General features: G+C 27.8%; 2 protein-coding genes and 1 long non-coding RNA gene across 5 annotated transcripts in view; 2 read left to right on the top strand and 1 right to left on the bottom strand.

The window, feature by feature from the left end:
- The window catches only part of LOC114131036 (retinal homeobox protein Rx3), a 16626-nt gene extending 3856 nt beyond the window's left edge, over positions 1-12770 (top strand). Inside the window, exons 3-5 of the mRNA XM_050203937.1 lie at positions 5501-5748; positions 10584-10671; positions 11933-12770. Of these exons, the coding sequence (XP_050059894.1) occupies positions 5501-5748; positions 10584-10671; positions 11933-12420 (824 nt within the window). The 3' untranslated portion in view covers positions 12421-12770. The remainder of the gene's footprint in view (positions 1-5500; positions 5749-10583; positions 10672-11932) is intronic.
- Positions 7670-21013, bottom strand: LOC126551157 (uncharacterized). Of its 2 annotated transcripts, XR_007605033.1 has the most exons (6): positions 20572-21013; positions 13182-13323; positions 12454-12602; positions 11926-12396; positions 8728-11382; positions 7670-8226 (listed from the first exon to the last, which is right to left on the bottom strand). It is a non-coding gene; the product is annotated as an uncharacterized LOC126551157 (long non-coding RNA). The 2 variants fall into 2 exon arrangements; XR_007605034.1 differs by lacking the exons at positions 7670-8226; positions 8728-11382 and adding an exon at positions 11654-11868.
- LOC114131068 (trans-1,2-dihydrobenzene-1,2-diol dehydrogenase-like) lies at positions 17078-24165 on the top strand. 2 transcript variants are annotated; one of them, XM_027996216.2, is made up of 8 exons: positions 17078-17266; positions 17329-17412; positions 21021-21244; positions 21798-21928; positions 22018-22178; positions 23029-23278; positions 23763-23913; positions 24013-24165. In XM_027996216.2, exons 3-8 carry the CDS (start codon positions 21043-21045, stop codon positions 24129-24131), a joined length of 1014 nt encoding a protein of 337 aa, XP_027852017.1. In that variant the 5' UTR covers positions 17078-17266; positions 17329-17412; positions 21021-21042; the 3' UTR covers positions 24132-24165. The 2 variants fall into 2 exon arrangements, with proteins under 2 accessions (XP_027852017.1, XP_027852001.1); XM_027996200.2 differs by having other exon boundaries at positions 17079-17291; positions 17369-17412.

The following is a 24165-nucleotide window of genomic DNA, read 5'->3' as shown; positions in this document are numbered from 1 at the left end:
TCAAAAACCAAATAGTAAACCCTTAAAAATTGTTATAATAGGAATGTTTGTAAATATTTTTAAGATTTGAAATCATATTGTAATATACAATGAAATAATATACCTCTACCGACTCACTATCATGTATGTTATATACTGTTTTTGGTTATCAATAGATATAATATTATAATATACTTATATACCTACTTAAAAAAATATTAATGATTAAATATCAATCTATTTTAACAATTTTTATATCCATTTGAGACGAGAGTCATTATATTATAATTATTATTCAGTTCTAATACTATTGTTTATAATGAAAATCAATAATTTTTCGAAGAGCGCTTCAATTTAATTTTAAATGGATCAGAACAGTAAAATACTTAATGTCTTGATGATCGGTTTTAAAAGGTTAAGCTTAAAATACAAAAGTATGATAATTGATAATATTATACATTTAATTAATTAATAAAGGTATTTATTGTACTATAGATATAAATGAGAAAGTTATTGTTCTAAAATAAAATGCATTAAATTTGGATGTAAATTTTCTTTTTTACTTTAAACGTTTTTAGATTTACTAGGTATTATTAGTAATATAATGTTTGTTATATTAAAACAATTATACAAATTATATATAGTATATATTAGTACAGTACAAGTATATTTTATGTTAAATGCATAATTCAAATCCAAATTTTTATGATAAATAACTAAAAATATGATCCTAACGAACTCCTGAATTTATCACTTTATATCCAAATAGCAAATACTTAATGATATTGGGTATAGAATTTGCAGAGGTTAGGTTATTAGAGGTACTACCTTACCAGAGTAATTAATTCTTAGCAGCTTAAATGCTTAGAGCATTTTAATAATTTTTTCTCCATAACGATAATAAGTCATTATAAATTGTTGATTCAACGATATCGATAAATTGACAATCACGGTAGATATAACTTGACAATGTTGAGAAAACTTTTATTTTTGCACTTTTAGTGTTTGATTGAAAAGTAGTATGGAATTTTACGATGCATATACCTGGAAAAAACCATGAAAATTATTATTAACATTATCTATCATGATAAGTATCTATAAAATAAACTAAGGCGGGTATTAACGAATTAAGTTAAAAGTTAAGTTGAAATGAGTTATCATTGTCTTATATCTGATACTTAGGCTTTCCATTTATTCATTTGTCCCGATTCTAAAGGCATGTCCCGGTGTTCCGACTGATTATTCGGTTTGTTCTACTTATTAAAAGCTGGGATAAATAAAATGTAATATTACATTATTATATCATTATTAATTTTAATAAAATATTAAACAACCATGTACAATATCAGTGATACTAATCTGATATAATAATATGCGTTTATGTTTAGCTTTTATTTTTAACCCATGTACTAGGTAATGGATACCGGTACCACATCAAATTATTGGAAATAAATAATAATATACTATTAAAAAAAAGTATCTATACTCTTGATGTATAAAAACATCGCCTGTGTGCATAATATATTATTTTCCGTGAAATCGTAACAAAATAAATAAGTAGTAGGTACCTGCAGCAATTGTCAAGTATTACTCGGTATTAGATGATATTTAATTTGAACAACAATAATTTATACATATATTCCGCATGCATATTCTGTATTATATTATATTTCTGTTTATGCGCGAAAAACTCGACGATAGAGCGGTGGAGGGCCAGCCGAACGGTGGCGGCGGTGATGGCGACTGGTAGAAAATCCGAAAGGGACGGCGGGAAACTCAATGGATTTTAACGGAAGTCAAGTGAACACACACCCGAGCTTGCGCGCGTGCGTACATGAATGTGTGTTGTGCACGCCGACTACAACAATGGGTGTAAAACGGACGTACATTTCGTATCTGTTGCACGCACATTGAAATTTCGTACGGCAGCCGAGTTCGTAGATTTGGCGTGTAAATAATATAATAATATAATATTGTACATCATATATTATGTTGTACATACGTATATGAAACGTGTACGAGCAGAGTAGATATTATATAAATACATACATACATAGAGGTACACGAGCGATCTGGAAACTGATCGTTTCGTAAGCCGATTACTATTACATATATTACACACACTATAGGTGGGGGCGAGGGGTGCATTATACAATCAACGCGCAATAACAAAAACCTCGTAAGCGGCTTATAATATGACCGTTTTAATACATGATTAATATTATGAACCTATACAACGTGCGTGTACACGCCGCCGCCACCGTTCCGAACGGGTCTTACAGCCATTTACTCGTAATTAGGTATAATAGGTACCTATGTATACCTGCAGTACGCACATGGCGCTTTAATGGGGGTGCGTATGGAGTGAAATCATAATAATAACGTAACCGAGTAATAATTAACATAAAAATTAAAACAAATTTCTTTCATCGTTTCCGGGAAAACGCTTTACATTATGCACTACAATATGATGTGTATTTCATAATAAATATTCTAATAAAATAAGAAAATAATTTCAAAATAATTTTCCAAAAGCTTAATTTTTGCATATGACGATCAAGCTAATATTTATTTAAAATTCAACGGATCATATTATGGTTCAATTATAATATACATTTAATAGTGCGAACATTAATATAATATAATTAATACTTTGGATACGGAAAATTAGATTTACTTAATTATTAAATGATTTTGTGGAATTTAATTTATGTATCGCCTTATTGATAGAGGAAGTTAGAGTATTATCTCGTTTTTTGAGAAAATTAATAAATTGTAGTTGACCTAGTTCTATGCCTATAAAATATACATTAAAATTAAAAAAAAAAATAAGTACCAATATAATATTATTCATCGCTCTGTTCAGCATCTAAAAACAACAATAAATATTTACTTTTATTGTGGTCATAACAATTATACATGCATATTTATTGATAAATCTATGGAAGTTTCTATATTTTTCTAGAAACGTATAGTAAATCAAACGGTGTTCACTGTGTTTTACTGTGGGTCTATTTTGGTACATAAAAAAAAAAATTGAAAATCTTTTTTAAAAAATAAACTGTAGACTAATAATGTTTATAAGAAGTAAAAACAACACAACAGTATGTGTATAGCCTTTATAATATTATATAATATTTGTGCTAGCAGCAGTAAAACTACATCTGAATAACGTTAAAGAGCGTGTGCCGAGGGTCGTATGATAATATAATAATAGGCTGACAATATTACTTAGTGACATATTGTTATTATTATCATCCTCAGTTATAAAACCATATACAGGGTAAAAAAAAATAATACGATTCTAATTTCCTATATGATATCTATACTATGTTTTTTTATTTTAACTCTAAATTGTATGAAATTATTACGAGTATATTAATTAAAATATTAAATCTTCAATTTTTAATAAATTTAAAATAAAAAAGATAGACATTTGTAAGGTTTGATATCACGTGTAGATTTTTGCATCAACATGTTATCATGTCAAAGTGACTAATTTTAATTTGGTGTTTTTAGAATTCTCATCACTTAATTAAATAATTTATTGTTTTAAAAATTGAAATTATATATTATGCCTAATTATTTGAATTATACAAGAGAGTCTATATTATAGGTTATATATTTTAATGAATATAGATGATAATTTGTTAGTTGTTTCACTAACATATACTTACATACTGCATAATGCGTATAAAACATTTGAATTATTATACATGCCACCAATTAATAACCATTTTTAATCTTTATAAACAATATAATACATTTAAAGAAAATAATATAATAATTTAAATACGCGTCAAAAAGATTAAAATGTTTATAAAATTAGATAAAATATTTAATTATATTGACTTAAAAATTTAGTTAAGATATTATAATACAGTCATTGATCATAACATTTTAACATAAAATTATGTGTTATACGGTTTTTATAAATTTGGTACCATTAAACACCACAGTAAACCATATAATAGTGCTAAAACGGTTAAAATGTTAATGATTAATTTATAAAAAATGTTGCAACCGATTTTGTAGTAATGATAATTTTTACCTAATACTTATTATTAACAGTTAAAATTAAAAAACGTCTTTTTTAAGTAAAACATACTCTCATTAAATGACGAATTCAGTATGAATATGATGTGGCCTTATATAGGAGAGACCATCCTTTTTTCCACCCTGTACATGAGTTAAGTACTAGGTACTTGATGATGATAACGTTTCTCTCTCCAGTTGTTTTAACACCCTTTATTTCCGTCACTAAACACCGCCATAAAAATACATATTATATTGTTTTATCTCATACATATACCTAACTAAAAATTTTGAACACCCTTTTTTAAAACAAATAATCATTTTATGAGTTTTGTAAAAGCATACAATAATTAACGTTAATCAAACCTGCCGATGACCATTATATGACTATGAGATTTTTTATTTATATTATGAGGTAATTGATCATTTTATTGTAAGTCGTAAAGGTTTATGCATTTAAGATACTAACTTCTAAATAAATAGAGAAACATATTCAATTTATAATAAATTTATTTTTTGTTTCTAGTATCATTTTTAGAATAATACTCAGCTTGAGTAACCAGCACTAAATTAAATAGTTTCTCTCCTTCAACAAAACTTAACTTTATGAATAATAAGATTTTAAGTAGATTAATTAAAATATTTCTTACAAACCACATTTTTCCATTAAGATGATAAATGGTAAAACGACCAAATATAATGAAATTTACGACATTCCCATAACAATTAAATTGTGGGTTTTATAGTAGGTGATTGATAAAATAATAATCTAGGGTAGATTTAATTAAATATTAATATTGATAATAATTACCTATAATTTTAGATATACCGGTTGTTACTACTACAATAATTATAGTATATTCATATGTATGATGCCATCGATATTTTGACGAGAGAATGGGTTTACAGTGCTTCATTCATGTCTCCAATTCACATTTTTATTTTTTTGAAATTAATAAATCTTACATCTGGGGGTTAAAAAAAATTCGTATAACAAAAAAAATGTAACGTTTTTTGGTTTCTCTAACGACGTATTATTTCACGAGGTGAAAACTAATGAAGTGACGTGTTCCCAAATACACATTTCAATATTTCCTGTTCAAATCATACAAAAAATATATAAATTAATATTAATATTAAAAAAAAAAAAAATTAAATATTTAAATATTTAAATATTAATCTTAATATCTTAAAATATATTATAAATATCTTAATATTTATAATATATATTTCATACTTTTCCTATCATAATTAATTACTTAAAATTATTTTTTAGTATAAGTAAATATGCCACAAAATGTAATTAAGACATAACGTTAATAATATGTTTTATAGAATTATAGTCTTACCATAAGAGTATAAGACATATTAATGATCTTATGATTTTCTCAAAAGGAGAAACTAAACATTTTTAGTAATAATTTAAATAATTTTTGTTTTTATACATTCTCATAATAAATTATAATTATTTGATAAATCTATTTAGAAAATTCGAGTGTTCATTGCCAATCGAAATTGGACGCATTATATGCTGCTAGTGGGACCGATCCATCACTACATCGATCTGATGAACACGATGACGATAAACCGCGAAAAGTTCGTCGTAGCAGAACAACATTTACAACATATCAATTACATCAATTAGAAAGAGCTTTCGAAAAAACTCAATATCCTGATGTATTTACTAGAGAAGAACTCGCTTTACGATTGGATCTCAGTGAAGCCAGAGTACAGGTAAAATTTTTCATTTCATTTAAATTTACATATATAGGTACATTTTTTAATTACAAATTTATGTGTAAGTACCTATATACAGTTTATTAAAAACAAATAAAAATAAAATAAAGGTATAGTTGTTTGTTATTGCCCCATCAACACTCCATTTAAAATTTATCATCCTGCCTGGGTGACTGTTCGTAGAACTATGATATTTTTTTTTATAACATTAAAAAATTAAAAATACTAAATAGTTATTTTTTAAAATTAATAGTAGCATATAGTTAACAACTAATATTTTATAATATAAAGACAGCATTCTAAATAACATTAAATGTCACACATTTTATTAGTTTTATTAAATTTTAATAATTACTTTTTGTTGTAAAAATTGAATGTCAATATTTAATACTATAGGAAATAACTTATAAACATTAACTTTTAAATAAACTAATAATGTTGTAAGTTAAGTATGCATATGCATTTTAAATTACAATTACATACAATTTTAGCGGGGATGGGGAGAGTTTTATCGGGTGTTTGCTACTGGGTGACTTTACAATTACTAATATTTATATTGTTACGACCTTTAGTAACGTTGTTTTGAATTACATGATTGTATAAATTTGGCTTGCGGAAGCGTTGGAGGTCTTTGTAGATGCGGCATCCCTTTTAGTTCGCTGGATGGTCGCCCTCACACAGGGCACATTTAGCAGGTGATTCGTTTGATTTGCTACAACTGGAGGAAGGATGATGACCTCCGCAGCGGGTGCATCTTGGAGAGTATGAGCAGTATTTCCTTATGTGACCATATTCTTGGCAGTTGAGACACTTAATGACATCTTTCCGCTTTTATGGTTCCTCAATTTTATTTTTGTGTGGGGTAATGATGTTATTCCAAAAATATCTTTATTAATTTCGGCTGGCTCCAGATCGACAAAAAACATAGAAAGTTTATTTTTGATAATTTTTTGAAGAACATTGGAAACTTGCCTGACGGTGAAACCGATTTCTTCAATTGCTATTCCTACTTCAACTGTTGGAGTAGACGGGTGAAGGTTTCGGATCACTACTTGGCTTCCTTTTTCTCCTGAAGTTGGTACGTGTGATATTGAGCTTCACTATCTTTTAGAAAATGTATTACTACTATTGCTTCACGGTAATACTTAGAGTTTGATGTTTGGATTTTTAAGTCATTTTTAGATGATTTGCAAGTAAATATGTCGGTACCGATTATTTTAATTAGTTTATTGCACACTTCAACAAAGTCTAGGATACCACGGACATAAATTGGGAGTGGAAGTTTTCTTTTATAATTTTGTTCATCGGATGGAGTTAAATTGCCATGAGAGGTGGGGACGTTTTTGGTGTTTCCCATTACGGTATCTTCGTTTGAGAGCGGAGCAAATCTGTTGACCGTTATAAATAAAGGTTTGACTGTCTTAGGTTCGGGATTGGAAGTGTCTGTCGATGAAAGATTTCGCTTTGATTGTTTTTTTTTTTTTAATATGAATTGATCATTGTTTTCGTTCGCTGACTCGGAAGAATTAAAGACGTCATTTGATTTACTCTGTATGTGAGTTTCATGTGATTTATTTGCAGAGCCAGCTGATCCTACTCTTTGTTTTTGTTTGGAAATAATTTTGATGAGGCATGTTTTTGGTCAGTGTATTTTTGTTGCGATAATTATTGCTGGCAGTTTGGTTATTCGTTAAATATTTTAATATTAATTAATGATCCGAAAATTGTCGATAGGTCAATGTAATCGCCATTCCAAAGGTCACCGCGCGGCGATGCCTTGGAGAAGAGATAAAATGTGTATAAATATTAAATATACACTAAGCGCATTTGTATGTACTTACATAAATTTTTTTCCCCTCTAATAAAGGGTTGAAGCCGCTCTTAGACACAGGGTCCTAATACAGTATTAAAAACTGAGATGAGTAGTTGTTTAACCGAAAAAATCCAGTAGAATTAAGGTGATTAATTTTAACATGATAATTAAACGATAATTACGTGACCATAAGGTTTGGCTGTCTGCACGAGACTAATGATCATAACATAATAAAATACAATATCAAATTTTATAAGAAATATTTTATTGTTTTTCTATAAATATATCAAATATACAGACTAACTTACATGCGAGATAATAAAGAGATTCATTTTAATAAATAATAATCATGAATATTGAAGCTTAGAATTTCAAATCAAAGACTGTATGGCTGACGTGAGGTCAGTGGTCACTGGAGTGATACATTTTATAGGGATTGGTGACAAGGCAATGACAACTACGAGTATAACTAGTATAAGTACTAAAATAAACTAAGGAAGCGACCAGTTATAAATAATTATAATGTAATTAAAATGTAATAATTATAATGTATAATAGATTGTATACTTTCAGTTATTTTTTAATACTCCAATTTGTAGTTCATTGGTTAGGTCATATGGATAAAGTTTAGACCATTATTGTCACTGCGTAAAATGTATTTTCTATTAAAAAAAAAATACATTATTGCAGAGTTAAGAATATATCTCTCAATCCAATTTGATCCAAAGACATAATTAAATAATTAAAACCGTGAAACTAAAAAAATGTAGTTAACAATAATGTGATACAAATAAGGTGACTCGTTTACCGATTACTTATTAGTCACAGAGACAGTATGGAAATTGAATAGAAAATTCAAAATTATGAATGACATTATCTTTGAACGACTAAAAATGTTGTAAACTAGTACAAATTAAGAATTTAAGTTTATTGACGTTATTGACGATTTATTTACATAATAGTTTAATAATAATTTTGCACAAATTTGTTAGTGCAATTTATAGTAAAAACCAATAACTATATTTGGAAAATAAATATACTTACACGCATTATTGTTATTTTAACTATCTATATGTATTATTCTTCAATTTAAATAAAATATAACATAAATTGTTTTTAACAGTTCAATGACTAGATAATATAGTTTATATATAATATAGTACGTTTATAATTATTTGTCTTTTACGGCCGCCTTTGCTGCAGATATTCCGTTTCGGGTCTTAATTGTGTATAGTTGCTCGTATGGCTATATGTCCTTTTGTTCCGGAATCGCACGCGGAACAGCTTAATTGAAATCCACCACATCGACTACGCGAGACTTAAATAATATTCCAAAAGCAGTGGAAAACAATGAAAGGAGATTAATAGATTTTTTTTTCTTTCGAGTTTACAGCCGCACTAAAACACACCGCGCTAATTGTGTACCACAGAACACTTAGCGGACACACAAAGACGTTAAAAAAAAGAGAAAGAGGCTACAAAATCTCTACATTATATACGTGTAAATCTCTTCCTCTCCCTTCCCACTATAAGTCACGTTCTCACTCACTCATTTTTCTATTGCTTAGGCCCTCTGCTCACCGCCTGTACCGTAGATTGTCTCGCTCTTTAAACGATTCAATAAACCAATTGAGATGGACTTAAAACCCGGCGCGCGCGGTCTCCCTGGTAATGAATTACAAGTTAATTGGGGTGCAATTTCTCGACAACCGATTTAACATCTCCCTAATTTCCTAACGATCATTTAAGTGCATTGTTCGTGTGGCCTATGTGCATAGGGGGAGTCCTATTGTGTTGCACAACACACCCTTGTACGCGCGCGACGCGCACAATCAACCCCAATCGGACGTCCAAATAGAGCATTAACCCTCCTCCTCCTCCTACACCACTGCCGTCGACGCCACCGGATCGCTCTACAATGGCCTTCGGGTGCCGAAACTTCCACCGATCCACCAGTTTATTAAACTCCCGTTTTAAGTGTATTGTCAATATTTTAACCTAGCCAATAAAAAAAGGATTTTTCCATCCCTCTCTCTATATTTATCGGTATACACATATAATAAACATACCCTCTTACTTTTAGTTTCCAAGCACACGCGCCGTTAAGCCAAACTAAATTAATTATATAATACGCGATAAACAATCTCCAATGGCTAGCGTGAGTTCGCATGATATACAGTATTCGGTACTTTAGTAGGTCGGTAGGAGGGTGTAAGTAGTATCTGAAACATAATCGTCTGTAATTAGAGAGATTAATAATATTATATTTTTTTCAGTGTGTATACACTATATACATTATACATAACATAGTTACCTATTATACCCAGAATATATTTATAGGTATGTACGTTTTCACCAAAAATGCATTTTTTCATTTAAGTGTATTCTTCGTCTTTTCTACTTCTTCCAAGAATATACTTTGCTTTTTTATATTAAATAGAGTATTGACCTATTTTATGTTTACTCTTACACAATTTCTATAAACATGCTATTATATACCTATTATTCAATAAATTTAATGAAATATTGAAAAACAATTACAGTGTAATATACCTATATTTTAATTATAATACAATATACCTACATAATATATTAAATAAAATATGAAATAAATAGATATATTATTAGTTTCTTTTTCAATATTTATTGTATTGTGTGGGTAAAAAATTAATTCGTAAATCATGGTTAAATTATAATTTCCTATCACACCATCATTCATCGTAATAATCAGCATTATTATTACAAATATTATTACATCATGCGTAAACATTTCAGAACGAAATGTCATGTTTTTATGAAATTTCCATCGAACATTATAATTTATAACACTGTGATCATATTATATTTTTTATTATTGACTCTTGATGTAAAATAAGGATTCCTCTTTACTAGTAAAAATTATTCAGCTACTACATAAATACGTGTTGGTATTGAATAAATTTGTAATTTTAATACTTAACTATATAATCAAAATGTATAAGTGCCATACATATAATAATTATGTCTTTGTTATACATAGGTATGGTTTCAAAACCGTAGAGCTAAATGGAGAAAACGAGAAAAATCAATGGGCAGAGAATCCAATCCATACATACCTGACCACACGTGTGAGTTACCAATAACTATATATTTATAAAATACTATAGGTATCTAGATGTAGTATATATACATGTTTAGTGGGGCCCATTATCTTCTTGAAGAATAAATAAAAATAAAAATAAATAATAATACATACTGTATTTTGTTAATATGTTAATAATAAATGTAGGTAATCATTACTATTATTTGACAAAAATATTTTTGAGAACACAATTTAGGGAGAATGTGACTTGATCACCTCAGTGTTTTTTAAAACTTCTACAAAATGTTTTGTACGTGCATAACTTTATAATATTATTTATAGCATATTAATTTATCATCAGATAAAATAGACACCTATATTTTTATTTGAATTACTATGAATTCATAAAAAAAAATAATTTTTTGTTAGAAAATGTTACTATTAATTCTTCGCAAACTTAAAAAACAAAAAGATTTATTTTAAATTATAATAAGATTGAATAAGTAATAGGTATGTTATTTGTAACTAAAAATACATGTATATTTAACTTACGTTAATTGAACCAATTGAGAGAATGCTATAAAAGCTTCTCCTATAACAGCCGAGCCCCACCGCTATCCATTGGCGTACATACGAGGGTGAGAACATCGACGCATTTACCCATTGTATCAACGATTTGCGGAAAATAAACTTTAGGTACTAGCCAATGTTATGTAGGTACTTGATGGACTACAATGGATCAAATTTCCTCCATTTTCTAATAATATTTTGCTATATTAATCATAATAATTGGCAAAATTGTTGTGCATTTTATACTTTGATTGAATAATGGATTATTTTTGGTTTTAAATTAAAAATTTGAAAAAAACAAAAAATTTTAATATTCGTAAAATCGAAAAAAATTTATAGGAATAAAGAATTTAAAAACTAACTGGAGAAGTCGACCAATCGTCTTATATAGTTAGAATAAACAAAAAATATAAATATATAATAAATATTTTTTATGTTGAAATATTTTAGGCATTTAAAACGTTTATATTGTTAATTTGTATACAGTATATTATTTTAAATTGTATTTAAACGTTATAATAGTATGATGTAAAATTATTAGTCTCGTCTCGTATTTCAATATAAATAATTAAAATAAAATATATTGTATAACACACACATACACGATATAATAGTGGGTGCCGCCACTGGACGTCTTACTCAAGAATGCCTCCTCTCGTCCCTATTACCTCCACTAAATTTGTTGATTTTAACATACGCGGTATAATATTATTGTTTATTATCGTGTTACCGTATAGTGTTCAGAAACGACTGTATGTCAGTGGCGCCCGCGCTGGGAGGTCCGCTGCCGTTCCTCACGCCCGAACAGTTCTGGCCCAGCATCGTGTTCAACCCGGCGGCCGCGTCCGCGTTCCTGCTCGGCCTGCCGTGGCACCATCATCACGCCGCCCAGCCGTCGGCCACTGCGGCCGCCGCGTCGTACCAGTCGTCCGTGCACAAGGCGCTGTCCGAGCGAATCATCACCGCCAACCAGTGGCCGGCCGTCGCGCTGCAGACGTCGTCGTCCGAACCGCACAGCCCGTCGTCCGCGGGCACGTCCAGTCCCGCGCCGCTGTCGCCTGTCCGCGAGCCGTCGGTAGACACGACCACTGTCGCCGCCGCCGCCGCCGCCGCCGCCGAAAGCCGATCGCCTTACCTGAACGACGACGACGATGACGGCGATGACGACGACGACGTAACCGGCAGGTGTTCGCCGCCCGTTCTGGTGGAAAACGTTTCCTGTTAACGTGTTAACATATGACATTACCTAAACTAATACCTGCATATAGGAACCAACCGCTTTAAACATTTATTATGTCACTTCGACTCTCTCCCTCCCCTGTTCAACACGATCGTCACATCGACCATCGTCGTACCAATTTGACGTGTGATTGTTTTTTTTTGTATGTCGTGAATTTTTGTTCAGACCTAAGACTTATATATTATACAATCATCATCTCGACGATATAGTTTTAAAAACAAAAATAAATTATAAGAAATATAATTTTACACGTAGATTGTTTTGTATATAAAATGTTTTTACCGATATTACCCATTGTATGTACCATAATAACATTAAATTTTTGCAAACGTTAATTTTTTTTTTACTATTTTTTATCGCAACAAACTTACAATACAACACAACCAATGTATTTTTAGGAGCGTAAATCCTCTATACACGCTGAAACCGAATTTTAAACTATACATTTTAATATTATATTATAGTATATTATTATATTATACTATTCATAGTTGATCCGTTAAAACTCAAATCTGGTAAAGTATCTACGTAGTTCGCCGTTTTGTCAAACTATAGATATTAAATGAAAAGGGAAAAACCTTAAATGAATTACTACGATATGTCATTATTATGAAAAAAAAAAAATAGTAAAATATTTGATCTTCGCAAAAATTTAAAGTAATAATAGTAAATACTTATTTTTAATTATATTAGGCATTTGTTTTCTCACTGTAAAAAATGTAAATTGTATATAATACGATATTTACCTATATTATGTATTCTCGACTTTGGTTGGTCGTTCAATCGTATATCCAAATTGTTCTTTCATAAAATATGCATAGGTGCAATTATCATTGTTTAATTTCACAAGAAAATGTGTATTCTTTATAGAGATTGATACCAAATCGACTAAAATTAACAATATTATTGTTTAATTACATTGCTGTATAGTATTAAGTATTTATCTCATATATAAATGTATCATCCATCATCCTCTTGACGTTTAACTTCGACAGCGCTACCGTTATTATAATAATGTATAATAACTATGTATTAAACATATTTCACTCGATTGTTTCACGAAACACAAATTAATTTCAACTTAAACGAAGTGCATTGTAGGTAGTTATTCGATCAATTTATAATTGAGTTTGTAAACTAATAATATAAACAATATATAATAACATATACCTATTAATCGTTTACTACACTCTGTGTGTAATAATATATGCGATAAATATGTATAATGTATAATATGTGTATTGTGTAATGTGTGTACTTCATTATATTTCCCAAGATTATAATATAGTTTAATGTTTACAGAATTTTTATAATGAAAGTTATTGGTTTTGCTCGTTACATAAGTATAGATACAATATAGAATACTGTAATTACCTACTTGTAATCAAGCAACAGACAGTACCAATGCGGCATGCCGTGAGTATCTCGGCGTATATAGGTATAGTTGTATACGTTTACGTGCGTTTATAGGGAAGTGCAATTTTAAATATTAAACACTTTAGGTACAATAGTCTATTTACTTATGAGTTAAATGTAAATATATTTCGTAAAAGTACTTTATATTATAATAGTTGTATACATTATATCTAACAATATTATAATTTATACAGTAAAGATGCTATAAGGATTTTTATAAAATTGTTTACTGAAACCATTAACCATAATTTTACTAATGTAGGTACATATGATATTCAATAAAGATAGAAAATATTACGAAAAACGACGATCATATCGCCCTTCTTCAAAATACATATTTTAAAATAATACTTTTTATTTTAGTTGACATTTCTATTTTGTATATTAAGTATTGACAACTTTCAAAATGTTACCATTTTTTTCAATCAATTAAGTTTATAAATACGTAATTATTTAGGTGTATACAAACTAAATAACTACAAATACAATCTTGTTGAAACACCCAAAGCCTCATTTTATATCATGTAAAAGCTATTGCCTCGGTGATTATACTAAAAAATGTATAAATATTTGGTACTAAAAGGATGTCAAAATTACTAAATAATTTTATTAATTTGTTACCAATCAACTATATAGGTACTATAGAATTATTTTTTTCTTTTATATAATTAAAAATTTAATATTGTTGACCGCTCAATAAAATCAAAATCAAAAAATTTCGTATAAAATGATCTATAATATGTACCCATACCCATTTAATGTTTCAAATACAATAATGTATGTTATAGTTATAATGTTAATGTATTACTAATAATAATATTGTCTCTTTAGATGAAAACCTATAACAACATTTATTCAACCTTTGTAATGCGAAATGCAATAATGTAATATTGAAGTTTATAAAAATAAGAATTACGTGGTAATGAAATGACTTATAGTATTGACCTAATATTTTAATTTTAAATACATTTTTTTTAAACTTATTGTTTGAATCGTATTTTGTTGTGTTACGCTTTGTCGCTATACGTACTGTTAACAAATAAAAAATACTATTATTTTGATATTTTTGAAAAACAACTATAATAAAGGTATATTATAATAATATCTAACTATATCGTATATTACCCATACAATAATATATTTTATAAGCATATAATATAGTATTATTCTAATATGTTGTATCTACTCTATACTCATAGCCAAAGACATGTGTGTCTTATTTGTGTATAATCAGTATATATTAGATTATTTTTGAATTAGTATAAAATATTTATCAGCACCTATAAATTATTTTGGACGAAGAAATATTCATCTCTGTTATTGATCTATAGGTATTTAAAAAAAGTTGTGCCGAATAACATTTAATAATGTTCATGAAAGATCAAATGAACAAATTTTGTTCCGGATCATTAATTTATACATGTTTAGTTATAAGACAACTGAGTGGAGATAGTCAACTGCCTTCATTTTCAGCTGTAGCTTTTCCGCATCAATATTTGTTCATTATCATAATATTATTTGGATAATGTGATATACATTAAAGAGGTATTATAAGATGCTTAATACTGTGTTTGGTAATTATAATTGTGTTAGTCTAATGTCGTAACATCTAAAATGTTTAAGAGCACGTCTTTGGCCTTGAGAAAGATAAGATGGCAAACATACCTAAATAGGGCGTTATAGTATTAGGCCTGCACAAATACCCTACAAGATATTTTTCGTTTTAAAAACAATATTGGAGGTTGTGAATTATGATCGATTACGGATCCCATAGATAATGAAGATATGGAATAGACCATGGCTATATCAAGGGGTAAGTAGTATGACGCGCAAGTAAACAGTTCATCCCTGTTGATCGGTGCAAAAAAATGGCTGTATCAAATATCAATAGTATATAGGCCCATGGAGTCGTGTATTTTTATGTAAAAAAAAGAAGCAATATATATATTAATATATATGTCATTGCTGCAAACGAGTTGTGACCCGTAAACAACAGGAATTGCATCCCAAAATATCCAGGACGAAATTCGTGTATTTTAATCAGAAGTTCTTACAACAAACAAAAATAAATAATAAATATAATCACAAGTCAAAGCCAATATAGTCCATAATATAATAAAATAAATTAATAAATAAACAATAGTATTATATTTTAGGTTGGTTAGAACAAGAACATTGAGAAATTAAATACTATAGGCATATAAGTTATAATAAAAAGAGTGTTTTATCATTCATGGTGACGATAAGCGAATTTACTTGTTATTGCTTATTAATCAGGAATCGATAAAAAAATCCTTTCATTATCGTAATTTATAATATAAGGTACGTAATAAAATATATTGAAACATATCAGTCCGGGCTTCCTTATAATTTATACACCACGAAGAACCCCTAAAAACGAAATAACAATTGTAATACCTTTAAGTTATAACCAATAATGAATAAAGTAGGATGCAATTTGTGAATATCTTTTTTATGAAACGCAACTAAGGTTCCCCGGGGTATAAACATTTTGCTGGATACCTGTGTGACCGTATACCACTTCACCACACTCATCTATATTACTTAAAATAATTATAACTAATAAACAGTCTGTACAACATTTGATTTTATATATTGAAATACTCCGAATTAAATTCTACTTAGGAAAATGAAATAAAAAATCTATGTTATGAATGTAATGATTCAAAATAAGAGTAAAAAATGATTACGATAATGTATATTGTAAATAATAATTTAATATAATATTGTTACATAATTATTGCTTTTTAACTACTTAAAATGTTATGAAAGGAAATTCTTTTAAAAACTTTTATATTTTCAGTAATAATGAATGTTTCACGTTAAATATAAATTATTCCGTATATATATATATTTATAAACTCATTTGTAAATTGATAAGTGATAACACTCACAAATTCTCACATTTATAGTGGTAAATTACGATTTTTACTTATTTTAATAATAAGCATACATATATATTAGTAATTTAGTTAATTACTTAAAAAATTATACATAATAATATTATTATTATGTCATATGGCTTGAATATTATCTATAATTGTGAGTCAAAAATTTTATCTACTATTTCATTATCTATACGACTATAAGTGGGCTCCCGTGGCGATAGAAAACAAATAGTAAAAACATACTATGAACCCTGACACTGATAATTATAATTAGACTCCACCCATTGTCTAACTACGCTCACATTCCGTGGGATCGACTATTGAAGAAAAATTATAAATTTTATTGTAATCGTCTGTTGTCAGACAACGACGCATTAAATTTCCAGTAGATACGTGGTTAATTCTAAATATTTAATGTTCATTTGTTTCATGTGTTAGTACGTTTAGATTAACTGCAGTATAATATAACAACTTCATAATTTCAATTTTCAGCTCACTCCCTCACTGTAATATTATTTACCTATATAAGAAGTAAGTACTTATAATCATAATATTATATCGACTACAGGTATACCTTTATTGGAAACTCAATTATTGATTTCGTCTAGGAGTGGAACCAGTGGTTATTACTGAACCACGATAATTTAAGACCGTAAGTACTTAATAATATTTTAAACGTTAATTGACTTTAAAATAGTGAGTGTTGACTGTTTGATAAAAGAATCACTTTGGGAAACAAATGCAGTTTAGTACCCACGCGATTTTTTCGATTTTTTTCCCCCAAAATATGTTTTTAAAAGCACTGAACACAAAAGTCTTACTCCAAAATTCTCGCAAATTATTATTTTTGAAGTTATACCAATAAAACATTAATTTTTCAAAAATACGTGGTATCTACGATAAAAACAACAAAACCTACTTTTTGATTTTTTTTTTTTTAATTGTACATTTTTTTAAGATGGATGGAAATATCCATAGATTTTAATTATCGTACTTGCTGTTTAAAAATTCAAAAAAATTGATTATCACAATATGCCTCGGCAGTGACTACGCGTATATCGGCACTCGTCGCTACGCTCCTCGGAGCCATCACTTCGCTCAGCACAAATCAAAAATATGAATATCCCTCGATTTATTATGCAAAACCACCTCATGTAGGTCACAGGGTAAAAACTGTTGTTAATAATAACAAAATAAAATAACATAATTAATAATTGGCGACAATCTAATACGAAAACCTAGGAAAGTAAAGTATACAGCGTTCTGTATCGTTCAATTGTAATATTAGAATCTGCGTTACTGACGCACAAAACAGGTGGACTAATTATAATAATCTTAATAATAACAAAATAAAATAACATAATTAATAATAGGCGACAATCCAATACGAAAATGTAGGAAAGCAAAATATACAGCGTTTGACGCATGCATGCACGTAAATGCATTAAATCGTGACCTTTGGTAAGATATAATTTCCAAAATAATGATTTGCGAGAATTTTGGAATAAGACTTTTGTGTTCAGTGCTTAAAAACACAAATTTTGGAGGAAAAAAATTGAAAAAATCGCATGGGAACTAAACTGCATTTATACCTTTATTTTATTACGTATGTATTATATATACAGACTTACAATATTTTTCAATATTAAAAAAATTATATATTATACTTTGCCAACGTAAGATTTCTGAGAGAACATTTTCATGTACTTAGGTGAAAATATTTTAGAATCGTCTCAATAGGTCAAAATTGTTGGCAATTTATAGAAATATGGTTATTGATCCCGAAATTGTTATATCAAAATATATGTTTGGTAGGAAAAATCAAAAAGAAAAAAGTGGTCAAGTGGGTAACGCTCTGCTGTACAGTATAGGTAACGAGTGGACCTCGAACATAGAGTAGGTCACTGTAATGGATATGTTAAATTTGAATACAATAATTATAGGTATCATTGTATACGAAAAACGATTCTGAACAGAGACGATTTGTCAAACTAAAATATATTTTTTACTGGGTGGTGAAAAGGATGGTTTATATTTTAATGACCTGAATGAATACCCCAAAATTAAATTATGTACAAAAAATACTAATTTAAACAAATGGCATATATTTATGTTTCTACGACTGGTAATTTTACTGTAGCAAAAATCTAAAATTAATTGATAGTAAATAGTTATTTTACCCTTGAATTTTTGATTTCGTAAATATTTAAACTGTAGATAAAATTGTTTTAATTGACCAACGCCCAACTTCCTTTATAATTATTGTAAACCAAACTTATGAAAAATCTATCAATATTAGTATATTAAATTTTTAATTCTTAGCTACTTATACAAATTTTTTTAAAAATTTTTAACTACAAAATAATTTGCAAATATTCATAATTTTGACGAATTTTGAAAATATTTACTTCAAATGCTAATAAAAAAAAACTATATGTTTATGTATTTTTATATAATATTTTGAATCACTAGAAGATTAATTCACGAGGAACTTTGTATTAAATTTTTAAGTATTTTGACTAAGCCAAAAACAAAAAAAAAGCGTGGTCAAATGGGTATCATTCTGCTGTGGATACTATAGATAGGTGCCGTGTTGATCACTATTATATATATATAGGAGTGTTAAATTTGAATGCAATGATAGGTATCAATGTATACGAATGACGATTCTGAACAGAGATGATTAGTCAGCCTAGGCCCTAGGATAAATATTTTAACTTGGATGGTAAAAAGGTAGTTTATGTTTTAATGACTTGAATACACCAAAATTTAAGTTCTTTTATAATTGTTGTAAATAAAACTTTTAGAAAATCTTATATTAAATTTTTAACTCTTAGCTACTTATACAAAATTGTTTATAAATTACCTATAAATACAAAATAATTTACAAATATTCATGACTTTAACGAATTTTTGTCAATACTTGAACTTCAAACGCTAATAAAAAAAAATTGTGCCTATGTATTCTTATAATTTTTGAATCACTATAAGACTAACTTATGAGGAACTTTGTATTAAATTTTCAAGTATTTTGACTTAGCTAAAAGAGTTTAATCGATATTTATAAAAAAAAAACTAAACAAAAACGAATATTTCAAATGCCTATAAATAGCATTAAAATAAGCGAAATATTTTTAAATTAAATTAAGTAAAGAAAATGCCAATCTAAAGAACTGGTGAAATTTTAAGTATTTACAACTTATACGTTTTGAATAATAACATATTTAAAATCGTTTAAGGGTAAATCATTATCGTTACGCTGCAGTTTCGTAAAAATTTAAAATTCAGACGCTTTATGACATTTTTTCTTATCTTTAATGAAGCTCAAGTTTTCTTTATAGTTATTTGAAAAAAAACTTTGTATTGAATTTTTTACCCTTAGATATAAATACTAAAAATTTAATTAATTTTTAACCACAAAATTACTTGCAAATTTTCACGATTTTGACATATTTCGTAAAAATTTGAAATTAAACCGCTTATAAAAAAAATTGTGACTAGAAAATTTTGAATTTTTTTACTGCAATAAGAACAACTTATAAGAAATGTTATATTAAATGTTCAAGTTTTTTGGGCACCCAAAATTCTTTTATAGATATATCAAAAAAAAATACTTAAAACCAAAAATCTCAGTTGTCTATAAATAGTTAAAATAAGATAGAATATTTTGAACATTTTACCATGTATAGAAAACACTAACACAAACATTAGGTGAAAATTATGTAACTATAATTATTTACAGTTATTCGTTTTTGAGTTACAACAATATAAAAAAAAATTTTTTTCAAAAACTGGTTTTGAGTAAAAATACCTGTTTTCAGTCAACTGTGGTTGTCCCGACGCTTTTGAAAATTGCTGGAAACTTCTTTTTTTTACCTTTATAATGTAACAAGGTTATTCAATTTTCCACCGGAAATCACCCCTAAAATTTTAAACTGAAGCATTATTTCGACAAGTTATCGTGTACACAAACACAAAAAAACATACATCATTGTATAATCAAAACATGCATCACTCCGTTAAGAATCTAAACGTTGATACAAGTACATACTTATAGTTTTATAAATAACAATTACTAATTTTATTATATTTAAATATGAGAGAATAATATTTTTAAGACTTCATGTCATCGTTGTAAATGCTTAACAATCGATTTTCTACCCCCTGAATTAAAAAATACTGAGGATTTCATTGAATGATCTTGTAAATTTAAATTCATTAATTGAATACAAACTATATTGTTATTTACCTACTATATAGATTACACTTCTCAACTTACACTATGGCAACAAAATGGGGAATACTAAGTGCTTCCAAAATCTCCCACGATTTTGTCCTAGCTTTGGAAACATTATCAGTTGAAGATCATAAAGTTGTGGCTGTGGCTGCAAAAGACAAATCTAGGGCTAAAGATTTTGCAGATAATTTCAAAATCCCTTCTTATTACGGTTCTTATGAAGAACTTGGCAATGACTCTAATGTCGGTACGTTTATTATTTATATATTATAATACATTGTACCTATATTATAGATACATATAATAGTACTAATACTAGGTACTTTGAAATTTGAATTATAGCCTACATGATTTATAAATTTTTTTTTTTTTCATAATTCGAATTAATTTTGATTTAGTGGCGTTTATGTTCATAGCATAAATATTTTTATATATTTGTGATATATTATAGCGAATTGATCCATCATCTAATTTAAAGTAAAAAAATTACCTATATTTTGTTAGAATTGTTTATATAATATATTTTAGTTTTGAAACGAGTTACAAATTTAAGATCTAATTTGTAGTTAAAATAAAAATAGCAAAAAATAAAATCTTTCTATACACAAATCCAACAGATTTCAGATAATTTTGTTAAAAATTAAAATTTCAACGTAAAATTCTTATGATATGCTATATACCTAAGTCCTACGCTTATAATTGGTTATATGATGGAAACAAAAAAACAGGTGTCCCTTTTAAAGATTAAACAAATAATTTATTATAATACCAAATTTGTTTTACGAATAATATAAAAATAGACGTTGTTTATATCGGCGCTCTTAACCATCAACATTATTCATTGACAAAACTAATGCTCGAAAGTGGTAAACATGTGTTATGTGAAAAACCATTTTGTATCAATGCCAAACAACTCGATGAATTAATAAAAGTAAGTAATGTTAATTACTAAATATAGTCTACTCAAATAACAGTCTGAATTTTGAAGATAATGTATGAAATATTTGATTTTTTGCGTAGTTATCAAAAACCAAACAGTTGTTTCTGATGGAAGCTATGTGGAGTCGTTTTACGCCAGCCTATCAAAAAGTAGTAGAAGAAGTGCAAAACGGAACTATCGGTACAGTTTTACACGTGCAGGCCAATTTCGGTATTCAAATATCAAACATCGAAAGAATTTGGTAAAATAACGCATGACTATGTGAAATCCTTTAAATAGATATAATTATTATTTCTAGATTTAGTGTTTTGCGACAACTGTAATTATCATATCTATTATATCATTATTTATATATTATTTTCCTTGTAACGCCGCGAATTGTATTTATGATTTTTAAATCTAATAAATTTCCATAAAGCCCAATATAATTATTAATTTTAATATTATAAAATATGTATCGTTTTTCATTTCTTATATAGTATTATTTTTTTTTTTATTGTGATATGTACTTATTTTATCTGAACTTTGAATATTTTAAACATAAAAATATAATCATATAATTTAAAATAATGAATTACATACTAAATAATTGACTATATATTTAATATGATAATATATAGGAATATTTTCATGGAAGTGAATATTATAGTCTAAACCAGCCTTTCTCAACCTGGAGGGTCGCGATCACCGTAACTAGAGGTCACGTAAGTCAAAAATATTAAAACTCTAATTTACAAAATGAACATTTTTATTTAAAATTTTTTATTGAATAAAAAAAAATAGGTACTTATATTTGTAACAATTAACAAGTTTAAATTAGGTACTACACATGGTATTTATAAATGGTATATTTCGTTTAGTTAATTGGTTAATGATATTATATTTTTACTGTTCGAATTCGTACTTATAATATAGATAGGAGGGGAAGGATCGTGAAGTGATTTACCATATTTTATACTTATTTAGGAAGTCACGATACTAAAAAGGTTGAAAAACGCTGGTTTAAACTATCGATGTCAATATAGATATAATAATAAAATATTTAATACTATATGTTTACGTGTAATGTACTAATGTGTCACATATTTTAGGAAAAAAGAAGTTGGAGGAGGCTCAATACTTGATCTTGGCGTTTATACACTACATTTAATTGATACAATACTTGGGCCTGGCAAACCCGTATCCATAAAGAGTAAAGGAACATTAAATAGATACGGCACAGATGAAAATATGTCTGCTATCCTCGAATATCCCGAAGGAAAAATAGCTGTAATTTCATCACATACTAAAGTGGAAATGGACAATTCAGCTTACATACACGGAACTAAGGGCACAATCAAGGTAATTTATACAAGTTGGTTGCATACCAAATGCATAATGAAATTTAATTTATGGTAAAGGTAAACATATACCTATTACCTAGTTACCAATGTAACTTATAAATATACGAAGGTAAGAGGAGACTCATTATACGTTTTTTACTTAAAATTTTTTTTTATCTTATATAATAATTAATAATATTAGTATATTTAATCTATGATAATATTATATTCTTACGACCTACTAACCTACACGATAGTTAAAAATTGTAAACTTAAACATCATTTGGTAATCTACTTTTTTGAATTAGGGGGTATTAAGATATATTATGTAGGACAGTTCATTATTTAAGATTTTTTTCAAAATTAGTTTAGGTATAATTCTTTTGAAAAAAATCATAGTTAAGTTCAACATTTATTTTTAATCATTAGTAACATAAAATATACTAAACGCCCATTTATTGTATGTGTTAACTTAGAAAATCATACTAATTATTTTTTCTTAGATTCACCAACCATTTAACGCTTCAAAAGAAGTAACAGTTAACACGACCAAGTTTACATTTGAACAACCAGTTACAAGAAAACCCACAGTATTCCCTAGTAGTGTTCAGTTACGTTACGAAATAGATCATGTTAGGCATTGTTTAAAGAGAGGTTTGAATATTTTTAGTTTTAATTCGCCATATTGATCAAATTTAATGATTTTGTTAAGAATGCCTAATAATTTGTATAATTATTATTTTGTTTTATTAGGTTTGATTGAATCACCAGTTGTTACTTTAAATAATAGTTATACCGTACAAGAAATAATGGATCGACTAAGAAATCAAATCGGTGTACACTTTGTTGAAGATAATGATTCTTCAATGTGAATTGTTAAAATAAACATCATTTTCTATAAAATAA

The sequence above is a fragment of the Aphis gossypii genome, chromosome 3, assembly GCF_020184175.1.
Source record: "Aphis gossypii isolate Hap1 chromosome 3, ASM2018417v2, whole genome shotgun sequence".
Lineage (NCBI taxonomy): Eukaryota > Metazoa > Arthropoda > Insecta > Hemiptera > Aphididae > Aphis > Aphis gossypii.
Note: the sequence above shows the minus strand (reverse complement) of the source record. Positions and strands in the feature narration are given on the sequence as shown.